Source organism: Heteronotia binoei, chromosome 10 (genome assembly GCF_032191835.1).
Source record: "Heteronotia binoei isolate CCM8104 ecotype False Entrance Well chromosome 10, APGP_CSIRO_Hbin_v1, whole genome shotgun sequence".
In the NCBI taxonomy this organism is placed as follows: domain Eukaryota; kingdom Metazoa; phylum Chordata; class Lepidosauria; order Squamata; family Gekkonidae; genus Heteronotia; species Heteronotia binoei.
In genome coordinates, this window is record NC_083232.1 from 33,346,150 (window position 1) to 33,358,695 (window position 12,546).

Below are 12,546 nucleotides of genomic sequence, written 5' to 3' on the forward strand. Positions count from 1 at the left end.
GCGAGTTTTGCCCGCACTTCTAATTTTATCCATATTTTCTTTTTTGCCTATTTTGTCCAAACATCTACCCTTAACCCACTAACTACATTGCATGCTCACCCTGTGGTTGACCATTTAGATTATTACTGTGCATTAACCACAGAGTGGGCAAACAGCATCCTTTTTTTCTGCACTTGTACAGAAAAATAGATTTAAAGCACTGCTCCTTTTTGACAGGTCAGCAATCCCTCTACCAAGTACTGTGATCTCTGTTCCTATACAACAGTAGTCTCTGCCGGAAATCACACCCTTTCCCACTTGATCTTACTCCCTTTCCTGCTCATTTTTGAATCTTGTTTGTCAGATTGGTCAACATCATGAATCCTCAGGGAGAATTCTTTTGGACTTTGCATTTTAACCTGCAACTGTGTTTGATGCTTCTGTGGCAGGAATACTGTGATGTGGCTTGAAGTGAAGTTCCAGGAACAGAAACATTCTACCCCCCACATTGTCCCACCCTAAGAAACGGCAGAAAGGGTCTTTCCCCCTTGAATTTGTTTTTCAAAACAACCCTCCTGGAAGCTCCCAATCCGAACAAAATATTGCAGCAAAGAAACACACAAGCAGTGATTCACAACCCTGGTGTGAAGTTCCAATGATGTGGACATTGCTAACTGTTTTTTTTTTAAGAGCAAAAACTGGAGGGTTCAGACGTTCCAAGAGGCTTGAGTGCATGAGAGAGTGTTCAGGCATCTGGGAATGTGGGTTGAAACCACTGATATCCTTACAGAAGATGGTTCCTAAACTGCTAGGGAACAAAAGTTCTGGGCTTGCTTCTGAAATAGTCTTTTTCAGTTTTATTTATCATCTGTAGATACATTCTGCAACTTGTGTTACAAAGTTCTTTGTGTTTTCTAGAATGTGTTGTACTGACTTAAGCATTTAGGTTTTTTAAAAGACAAAAAATTGTCACTGCAAATTGTGTGTATTTCAAAACAACCTCCCCCCCCCACACACACACACATGATTTTGAATGATTTTCTAATAGATACAAATCCTTTCCATAATTCCACATCCTTCAAAAAGTGGTCCACTGGTTATTATAAAGGAAACATTTAAAATGTTGGTCTTTGCTCTGGTATTATAGCAAGTTCTTTTTCCTTATGTCTCCTTTGACTATGAATCAACTTTGACTGAGCAGTAGATGTGAAATTAAAATTAGGTTATGTGTTTGATCAGTGCTGTACACAGTAATCTCTAAGAATTTGTAGGACTGTGCTTCATAGTACGTTCAAGCTGTCAGTTCCATTCTGTGGGTGACATTTCTCATAAGCATATATTATAGGGTGATTATGCTCGCATTTTTTAAAAATCAGTATTAAGAAAATAGTTTATAAAATTTCCACAAAGTTTGAGCACATGCTGGTATTTTTCTGTGAACTATTGATGATGGATATCATAGAAATACTAGTGCCAGGAAATTAATTCACATAAATTAAATTCAAATATTGGGATGTGGGGGGGAGTCATAAGGAATTTTTTGCGTTAATTGCTGGTGTTCTGGCAATTTAGGAAAAGCAAGTAGAATCTGATCCTGAAAGAGGTTCATGGGTGTAATAGGTAGCTCTCACTTTCTTAAAATATATTGACGTACGTATATTGTACTGTGGACTGGGACAATAGTTGATAATCTTGTAAACTGTGTCGCTATTGACATTTTGCAGGAACCCAATGCCTGCTCTGTGTTCCAGCTTCCTATAAAAATGATAATAAGTAAGATCAGCCCATCTTCCTGTGTATAGACTTCTTGTCACTTTCATGGAGAAGAGACAAGAATATTGTAGCTATGGTATGGTTTATGATACAGTCCTAAGCAGAGTTGTCCCCTCCTACGTCCATAGAAATCAGGGGGCTTAGACAGATGCTAACACCTCTTATCTTTGCACAATCAATGCCATAATCTATAGTTGATCCTATATAGTCTGTTTTATGATTTATCAGATAAATGTTTTGAAACAGGAATCATTTAGCCACTCAATTGTAATAGTTTACACATATTTCAGCTTCCCCTGTATAGCAACCAGGGGTGGAATCCTAACAGGAGCTCCTTTACATATTAGGCCACAAACCCTGATGTAGCCAATCCTCCAAAAGCTTACAAGGCTCTTTTTTTGTAAACTCTTGGAGGATTGGCTACATCAGGGGTGTGTGGCCTAATATTCAAAGGAGCTCCTGCTAGAATTCCACTCCTGATAGCAACTGTTTGCTTTTTATTTCTTTCGGTATTTATACCCCCCTTTTATTCTCTGAAGCAACCCAGAGCAACTTACAGTAGAATATACACCATGTAAATAGATTAATAGAAAAGCCAACAAAGAGGGCATGCCCAAAATGATATTGTTGGACTGATTGGTTGGTTCACAGCAAATGCACTTTTTTTTTAAATCTTTCCCAACACCAGTTACTCCACAACACTGCCCATGTAGAAAATCATTAAGAACCCCTGAATTTCTTGGCCATGCTGTGAGGGAAGAATAATAATGATCTTGAAATGAAGAGAAAAATAAGGAAATAAATCTTAGTTGCTGATGGTTGAAAGTGGAACTAGTTGTGAGACTGTAGTTCTTTAAACATTCTTTGGACATTAAAATCCTGACTGAAAGGGCTAGTTGTAGTAATGTGTCCCACCTCTTCTTCTTTGCAGTGACGATGTATTGGAACTTAGTGTTATGCCAAAAGATGAGGACATCCTTCAGCTGGTAAGTTTTGTATTTATGAAATGGGAACTAAGCTTTCTTCTTGATAGTATCTGTGCAAACACAAGCTAAGTCTTTGAGTATTGCTGCTTCTTAGTTGAGCCATCCATGTTCCTCCCCTCCAGACTTAGATAAGATAAGATAAATTTATTTTTATATCCCGCCCTCCCCCGCCAATGGCGGGCTCAGGGCGGCTCACAGACACGGAACACCGTGATATAAATAAAATACAATATAAAACAAACAATTTTAAAATACAATTCAGTTACAAATTCAATCACATAATTAATTAGATGGATAAAACGGTGCTATAAAGTGCAATAGATCGCGATCATGTACAGGATTCTTTGTTTGCTGTTACTTTAGTTTCATAGATATAGAGGATGGGAAAAAATAACATGTAAGAAAAGAATGAAGAACTTTTCCTGTCCCCTCTGTATGCTCCACCGATTTATAAAAAGAGCTACTATTTTTGTATGAAATGGTGCTGGATAAAATCTAAAACACAGTGATTAAGAGTGTACAGCCATTTGTAAGAAGGAGAGCATACCTGTGGTGATGGTCTTCAGCAAAAAGAGAATCAATAAGAAATGAGTTGTTTTCCTGCCATTCAGTTAAACTTGGTTCATAGAAATTCAGTTGACAGAACCCCCTTGAGGTTTTCCTTACTGTGCAGGAAGTTTTATATGGATTCGTTTTGTTTTGCTGTTGCTGTTATGACAGTTAGTGAACCTAGTGCAGTTAATCTGGGATATAATTTTCACTGCTTTCACTAGAACTTCTTTACAACTAAGGGCAATTAGTTGCAATATTACATATATATTACATATATTTCTGTATTGGGAGAATGATCAGACCCAAGTCCATCTGTATTTACCTCTGGAAGAATGCAGCAGTCTACCATTCAGTATTTGCCCTCCCTTTATCTAGTTCCAGCAGGGAGACAGCCAATGATGCTGCTCAACCATCCTTGGCCATAGCAGTATCTTTTTGCATTTGCTCTTTTCTGCCTGAAGGCTGATGTTCTAGGGTTAGACAATTAGACACTCTCTTATTCCTAATTGTAGAGAAGAAGAAGACTGTAGATTTATACTCCACCCTTCTCTCTGAATCAGAGACTCAGAGTGACTTACAATCTCCTATATCTTTCACCCCCCCCACAACAGACACCCTGTGAGATGGGTGGGGCTGGGAGGGCTCTCACAGCTGCTGCCCTTTCAAGGACAATCTCTGTGAAAGCTATGGCTAACCCAAGGCCATTCCAGCAGGTGCAAGTGGAAGAGTGGAGAATCAAACCCGGTCTCCCAGATAAGAGTTTGCACACTTAACCACTTCAGTAAACTGGCTCTCTCTGTCAGAGTATCTGCAGTTACCCACCTTACATTAGCACCCACCCAAGTAAGTCTACTGAACTGCTAGTTAAGAAGCAGTAATTTTTTAGACTATCATTCTTGCTTAGGTTTAAAAGAAGAAATGGATCAACTAATGTGAAGTATTCCAGGGTCTTCTGATGTGTCTAGATATAATGCATGAAGAGCATTCTCTGAGATTGAAGTGAATGAGATGGTTTCTGTGTGTGCACTGGGCTACCATTTGTGCACAGTAGTCATTGGAATAAGGTGGTAGCTTCTTTATGGGGTTCATTTATGGAATTCACTTGATCATCTAATAAATCTTATAAAATGTTGCAACTTTTTCCATTTTAAATATACTGAGAGATAAATGAAGAAAAATAGACCCATAATTGTTCCAAAGATTTGCATAAAACATTATTATTCATTGTAAGGTGCAAAACTATCCTGGGTACTTGTCTAAGGAAGAATAAAATTGTGTGCACATGTACTTGGGGAAGGGGTGAGGCTCACTGAATTTGGAGCAACAATTGATGTGTGTATGCTCAGAAGACTGGGCTGCAATTCATTGACACCTGAGTTAAATAGGAATTTGAACTTTATATGGTCCTCTTTTGCCCAAACACCTCAGAACCCAAGGATGCATAAATCTTTAAAATATTCATGCATGGTTTGTTAGCTTGAGTAGTTGAGCAGGAAACATTTTAACAAGACCATTCTGCATTAAAAAGCAAGCAAGCCTCTGCCTCTCTTGAAGAAAGTCTGCAGTAAGGAGGCAAATGAAAGCAAGCACAAGTTCACTGTATTTCCTTTTGATTCCATATCTCAAAAATATTGACTGACTTGTATTTATTTGTACTTGGGATTATTATTATTATTATTGTATTTCTATTCCACCCATTGCCCCATTTTGGGTTTCAGAATAGGATAAGGAAATTATAGAATAAGTTTAACATGTTTTCTCATTATAATCTGACAACATTCATTTTCTCAAGGTTGCTATGAAAAGGGTGGTAGTTGCATGTTCATCACATGCATAAGTGTTGTAGCTCTTCAGCTACTCATATATACTTCATAGTTGGAGCAAGTTTTCCATCCCTGCTAAATGTCTAAATTGAAAGTGGGATGAAGATGAAGAAGATGAAGATACTGGATTTATATCCTGCCCTCCACTCCGAAGAGTCTCAGAGCGGCTCACAATCTCCTTTACCTTCCTCCCCCACAACAGACACCCTGTGAGGTGGGTGGGGCTGGAGAGGGCTCTCACAGCAGCTGCCCTTTCAAGGACAACCTCTGCCAGAGCTATGGCAGACCCAAGGCCATGCCAGCAGGTGCAAGTGGAGGAGTGGGGAATCAAACCCGGTTCTCCCAGATAAGAGTCCGCACACTTAACCACTACACCAAACTGGCTCTTGAACATATGAAGAACATATGAAGAGCCCTGATGGATCAGACCAGCAGTCCATCTAATCCAGCATTCTGTCTCTTACAGTGGACAACGATCAGGTTAAAGATATGAATATAATTCCCTTGCAACAAAGTGGAAGCCTTTGAACCAAATATTTTACTCCTCCAGTTCTGCTAGATAGGGGGAAGATTAGAAAACATTTGGGTGATCTGACTGGATAAGGAAGAGATCAGTGTCTTTCACTGTCCTGGAAGCACACAATTGGCCAAGACAATAACCTGAAATACAAAACCTGATAGCTGGAGCTTGGCCAAGTTGTAAGCAACTAACAAGAACTTTTATGATAGGAAAAGCTTTTTTAAAATTCAGCAGCATTATTAAATACACCAGAATGTCTGATCTGATTGGCTGAAGGTCCTGGTGAGTTTCTGTTGTGAGTTTAAACATGTGACTTTCCAATTCCACCCTTTACTGCAGGGAGCGTTACTGAATGCATCACCACCTAAAGCATGACTTGATCTATAAGGTGAATCTGTATTTAGTTGATTTACAGGGCAGTCTCGAGCTATCCCTTCTAAGTGTTCTGAAGTCAATCTTGTCTAGGATTGCACTGTTAGATCCTTATGACTATTAAAGTAACAACAATGTCAGAAAGATTTAAATAAAATCAGAGTTATTGGTTGGATGAAGACGAACTTTTTCAGATAACAACAAGAAAATGAATTATGAAGATACAAAAGACTGAAATGCGCAGAAATATTTAATAGCCCTTATACATGATATTGTCCACTGCAGCTTTCTGCATGCATAAAATTACAGTAATTGGGGTTTGACACTCCAAGTTATTTATATGACTATAACCTGCAGTTGAAATAAACACATCGCTGTGTTCTCTGGATGAGAGATTCTTCGTTAATTTTTTTGCGATCAAAGTTTATTATGGTGAATTTTTTAACAAAACTGCTGAAAATTATACTGATCAAAATGAATGAAGAACAAATCCTTGTAGTGATAGGTGGGCTGTGTATGCACTATTTAAAAAGTAAAAGTCCACTTCTAGAGAAGATGGATTCTATGACTTTTATTTAGAAATAACATGAGTGAAACATATTTGTGTATATTTACACACTCATTTTCCGCTTCACAGATCACTTTGCTAAAAAACATTTAGTTCTATGATGGCTATACACTTTTCTACAGTGCTCGAGTACATGTCTCCTCTGACACTTAAGAAAAACCTTTTAAGAAAATGATACAGGATTGTGACTGCTGCTCTGCAGTGTACCTACTCTTCTGTTTGTTACATGGAGGAGAATATTGCATTATTGGCACTGGGTTATGACAATAACAAACATGGCACTAAAGGAAATGTTCATTCTGAAGAATATTAAGAAATTGTCTGCAACTTGCAGAAAATTCAGTTATTTGGGGAAGAAAGAATGCATTGCCAGTGTAAGACTAAGATAAGAGAAGTGTACAGGTCCTGTGAGCAGGGCTTTTTTTGAGCAGGAATGCACAGGAATGCAGTTCCGTCTGGCTTAGTGTCAGGGGGTGTGGCCTAATATGTAAATGCATTCTTGCTAGGCTTTTTTCACAGAAAAACCCCTATGTGAAACAATGGTGACATCAGGGAGTGTGGCCTAATATGCAAATGAGTTCCTGCTGGGCTTTCTCTACTAAAAAAGCTTTGCCCATGAGCATGTGCAGCCCCTTTTGAAGTGAAAAGTACAACCCATGTGCATCTCATTGCTTTCCTGCTGCATTCAGTTGCATGTCAGAACAAGGCCTGAAAGGAAGTGCAGTGTTTGGCTGCAATCCAAGAAGTTTGTTGTTTGCTTGCAACTAGAACATTGTGAATGAACAAGTCTACAAAGCAAAGGTTGTATCTGGCAAGGGCATTAATTTAAGTTCTTTTCAGGGGCACGTCACATCTTAATTGGGCTTAATTGGGTCGAGTGAGAACGGGGATTGATGGGAGCAGAGTGAATTGGGGGGGCTAATTAAGGATAGTGTTTTTAGATACTAGTGGCGGCAGCTACGTTAACATCCATTCCACCAGCGGGAGATGACTGGCCTAGGGATTCCAGTGCTCCTGGGGAGGGGGAGGTATGGCGGTGGGAACAGACAGCAATATAAGGGAAGGGGGCGAAGACCTGTTAGTGCTCGACCTCCTTCCAGTCTGCGTCCCATCCCGAGGGATGACAGGTAGTAGGGCCAGGACAGACCCGCCTCCATCATTGGTGTTATGCAATGCCAGGTCCATTAATAATAAGACCTCTGTCCTTCGAGAGTTCTTACTCGAACAGGACATGGACCTGGCTTGCGTGACCGAAACCTGGGTACGAGAGGGCGATACTGTAGCTCTCTCACAAACAGCTCCCCCGGGCTATTCGGTCTTCCACCAATCATGGACTAGCGGGCGGGGGGGAGGAGTGGCGCTGTTCGTAAGAGAGGCTTACTCCTTTAGGGCGCTCCCAGCTCCAAAGATTGAGGGTATTGAGTGTGTCAGTCTGGCATGGGAGGCTGGAGAGGGGTTGGCGATTTGGCTGGTGTACCGTTCGCCTAGCGCACCGGCCGGCGCCTTACCGTCCCTGCTTGAGGCGGCGGCGGCAAGCTGGGCATTGGAGCACCCCAGGCTGGTGATCCTGGGTGACTTCAATGTCCATGCAGATGACCCGGCCTCTAGTCAGGTGACGGACCTGGTGTCATCCATGGCAACACTTGGACTCTCTCAATTTGTTGCATCCCCCACGCATCAGGCCGTTCACATGTTAGACTTGATCTTTGCGGCTGGGGTTGTGATGGATGATATAACCATAGAAGTGGTGCCATGGTCGGACCACTGCGCCCTTAAGGCTCGTATGAATGCTCCCCCCCAAACCTGCTTAGGCGTCGAGCCTATTTTGGCTCGCCCGCGGAGCCAAATGGACCCGGAATGGTTCCAAATGGCTCTTCGGGATCCCTGGCCCTCTGGCGATTCCTTGGAGGCCCTGGTTGAGATCTGGCATAGCCGACTCTCTAGGGCTATCGAAGAGATCGCACCTCGACGCCCTCTGCGACCCCGGACTAGACTGGCGCCGTGGTATACCCCGGAATTACGCCAGCTGAAACAAGGCCTCAGACGGCTAGAGAGGCAATGGCGGCGCACTCGAGACGAAGCGATCAGAGCATCTTATAGGGAATGTATGAGATCCTATGAGATGGCAGTCAAGGCCACAAAGAAAACATACTTTGCGACTAAGATTGCGTCTGCAAATTCGCGCCCGGCACAATTATTTAGGATAATTCAAACAGTTACTACATTGCCACAGGGCAAACCAAATGTTAAGGAATTAGAGATAGGCTGTGAGGCTTTTGCGAAATATTTTGCAGATAAAGTCCAATTGCTCCGCTGCGACTGCCCTGCCATATTGGATTCAGTATGTATACTCGAGGCTCCGTGCCTGCCTTCTAGTTTGAGCCTGGATCACTTCGACCCGCTCAGCTTGGAGGAAGTTGACAGAGTCCTCTCTGCTGCACGTGCAACAACCTGTGATCTTGACCCATGTCCCTCCTGGCTTATTAAAGCTTGCCTGGAGGAGTTAAGATGTCCTATACGGGACATCATAAATAGATCTCTTTCAGAGGGCTGCTTTCCTGCCCCTCTGAAGGAGGCAGTGGTCTGCCCTCTCCTAAAAAAGACTACATCAGACCCGACCGAATTGGCACATTACCGGCCGGTTTCAAATTTGCCCTTTTTGGGCAAAGTTATTGAGAGAGCTGTTGCGCTGCAGAGGTTTCTGGAGGACGCTTCCACCTTAGATCCATTCCAGTCCGGCTTCCGCCCGGGACATGGGATGGAGACAGTCTTGGTCGCTCTCATGGACGATCTCCGGAGGCACCTGGATTGAGGCGGTGCGGCGGTTTTGCTGCTGTTGGACCTATCGGCTGCGTTCGATATGGTCGATCACCGGCTGCTGGCCCACTGCCTTGCCGACGCAGGGATTCAGGGGTCAGCCTTGCAGTGGCTTTCCTCTTTCCTTGAGGGTCAGGGACAAAGGGTGGCAATTGGAGGAGAGCTGTCCCAGAGACACTCACTTAATTGTGGGGTGCCACAGGGAGCAGTTCTCTCTCCGATGTTATTTAACATCTTTATGCGCCCCCTTGCCCAGATTGCCCGGAGACATGGACTGGGTTGCCATCAGTACGCTGATGACACCCAGCTCTATCTATTGATGGGCGACCGGACTGGCAATGCCCCAGAAAATCTGGACCGGGCGTTGCAAGCCGTGGCAGACTGGATTAAGCTGAGCGGGTTGAAATTGAATCCAGCGAAGACAGAGGTCCTTTGCCTGGGTCGCGGCGGTTTAGGGAGCGGGGTCTCCCTCCCAGTTTTTGACGGGGCGCAACTGGTAGCAGTGCGCAGAGTTAAGAGCTTGGGAGTTCTACTGGAGCCTCCCTTGACAATGGAGGCCCAGATAGCAGCTACTGCCAAGTCCGCCTTTTTTCATCTTAGACGGGCGAGGCAGCTGGCCCACTTCCTGGAGCGCGGCGACCTGGCAACAGTGATCCATGCAACGGTCACCTCGAGGTTGGACTACTGTAATGCCCTCTACATGGGGCTGCCCCTGTACCAAACCCGGAAACTGCAGCTAGTGCAAAATGCAGCGGCCAGGCTGCTACTGGGACTGCCTCGGTGGGAACATGTGCAGTCTGGGCTGCGAGACTTGCACTGGCTGCCAATTGTTTACCGGGTTCGTTACAAGGTGCTGGAGATTACCTTTAAAGCCCTATATGGTCAAGGACCTGCCTACCTTAGGGACCGCCTCTCTCCATATGTTCCCCAGAGAGCACTGCGATCAAGCTAAAAAAACCTGCTTGAAATCCCTGGGCCAAAAGAAACTAAATTAAAAGCTACCAGAGAACAGGCGTTCTCTACAAAGGCTCCCCAATGGTGGAATCAATTGCCGGAAGAGGTGCGGGCCCTGCGGGATCTTAACCAGTTCCGTAGGGCCTGCAAAACTGCCCTCTTCCAGCTAGCTTTTTAAGACAGAACTTCTGATAAGATCAGGAATACCAAGCCATCCTATATGCCATCCGATTGTATTTTAACGTCATACTGTTTTATTGGTTTTATTGTTTAAATTATTAATTATATTATTTATTGTTTATCTGTATCATGGTTTTACCATGTCTTGTTAGCCGCCCTGAGCCTGCCTAGGCGGGGAGGGCGGGGTATAAATAAAAGTTTATTATTATTATTATTCTTAAAACCATAATCTGCAACTACTTGCAAAATCCACCTGATTTAAAAAGTGTTTCAGGTGTTGGGTGGAAGATCTGCTGCATAGGAAAGTGACAGGTACCATCATACCACTTCACTGACAATGACATGATTTTGACTTTTATTTATTTAGAATTTATATCCCGCCCTTCCCACAAGTGGCTCAGGGCGGCTTCCAGCATTAGATCCAACATAAATTAAACAATATTTAAACATGTAAGGGAATAACTTTAAAACAGATAAAACAGATAAAACCATAAAATTAATAAATATTCCAATATATATATACAGAGATCTGGCAGGTTGCATTAAAATTCTCAAGCTAGGTGTAGGCTAACCGGAAGGGGGGTGTTTTACAGGCCCTGCGGAACTGAACAAGGTCCCGCAGGGCCCTCACCTCTTCCGGTAGCTGATTCCACCATGTAGGGGCCATAACAGAGAAGGCCCTTTCTCTTGTAGCTCTTGTAGCTCTTTCTCTTTTATGCTTCAGTGCAAACATTTAAGCTCTTTTAGAATGATCTGGCTTCTTGGAACAGCACAAATATCCTTTAGAGGTTTTTCTACACTTTAAAGAACTTTAAATCACTTTTTAATTATAGTTCAAACCAGTGTCTCTTCAGGACAAAATCATAAATTTCAGGACAAAATAATAAAATAATCATAAATGTTGAATCATCTTGTACCAAGCAACTTTTTAAACTGCTGCATCAAAATGAGAAGGAAACTGCTTTATGTTCAACATGCTGTTCTGAGTTATCATCTCCAGTGCTTTATTGACTTTCAAAACAAGTGGTTTGTTCCTTTGCTAGATGCATTACAGTTATGCCCATGCTATTTAAGTGCCAGAGGCTATTTCCATTGATGACTATTAATTTGCTTCTCAAGATCATGTTCAGATTGACATTATGGACATTTCTCTTAAGACATATGCCACAGATGGCAGTGGAAACAGAATTTTACCTCTGACTGGTAAAATTGCTAGCTAGCCCCTGGTCCCAGTGAGGGATCCCCTGGTTTTGCAGGCTTCTCCCCACTGCCAGCCAGCTGGCCGGTGGGGGAAGCCCCACCACAACAGCCACCATGTGTCTTTGAATCTGTGCAGGTTTAAAAGAAGCCTGCAGACTGCCTGTGTTACATGATGGTTACATTCAGCAACTCCCATGAGTAAATTGCCCCAATGAGATCACAAAAGTGTGTGCATGCTGTGTTTATTTGGCTGCTTTGTGTGTGTGTTCACTTTTATTTAATGGAACTGCAGCTACTGGGGAATGAGGAAATGAAGACTGTATTCAGGGGAACTGCACTGCTGTATTTTTTTTTTTTTTTAGGGAATGAGAAAGTCTCCTGGCTTCACCCCCAAAGTCTCCCAGCTCTACCCCCAAAATCCCCAGATATTTTCTGAGTTGGATCTGGCAACCCTACTGGTACCAGGTGGTTCTAAGGCATAGAACCAATTCATACAATACAAGTTTGGCATCATTGCTGCTTTCCCAATCACTTTGGCAGGAGCTGCTAGAAGAATCAATGAAACTTCAGTCCAAACATAGTGTCAGGTAGCTTTGTAAATTCCAAAGGACTCTCCTCTTGACTCTTCTGCTCATCCATGGGAGCTTTTGGTTGTTTTTATTACTGTTATTAACTAGAGTTTTATCCTGCCTTTCTGCCTTGATAAGAGCCACCAAGGCAGCTAACAAATTAAAAAGTACAAATTAAAATCTAATCTTAAAATCCATTAAAACCAACACACAAATGTATTATTAAAACAGGTTGTTTAAAAGGGACAGTAGG

At 42.7% G+C, this 12,546-nt stretch overlaps 1 protein-coding gene across 2 annotated transcripts in view; it reads left to right on the forward strand.

The window, feature by feature from the left end:
* ARHGAP21 (Rho GTPase activating protein 21) overlaps positions 1 to 12,546 on the forward strand; it is a 176,375-nt gene that overhangs the window by 112,102 nt on the left and 51,727 nt on the right. For both annotated transcript variants that reach the window (XM_060248353.1, XM_060248351.1), the window contains one exon: positions 2,684 to 2,738. In XM_060248353.1, coding sequence (XP_060104336.1) covers positions 2,684 to 2,738 — 55 coding nt within the window. The remainder of the gene's footprint in view (positions 1 to 2,683; positions 2,739 to 12,546) is intronic.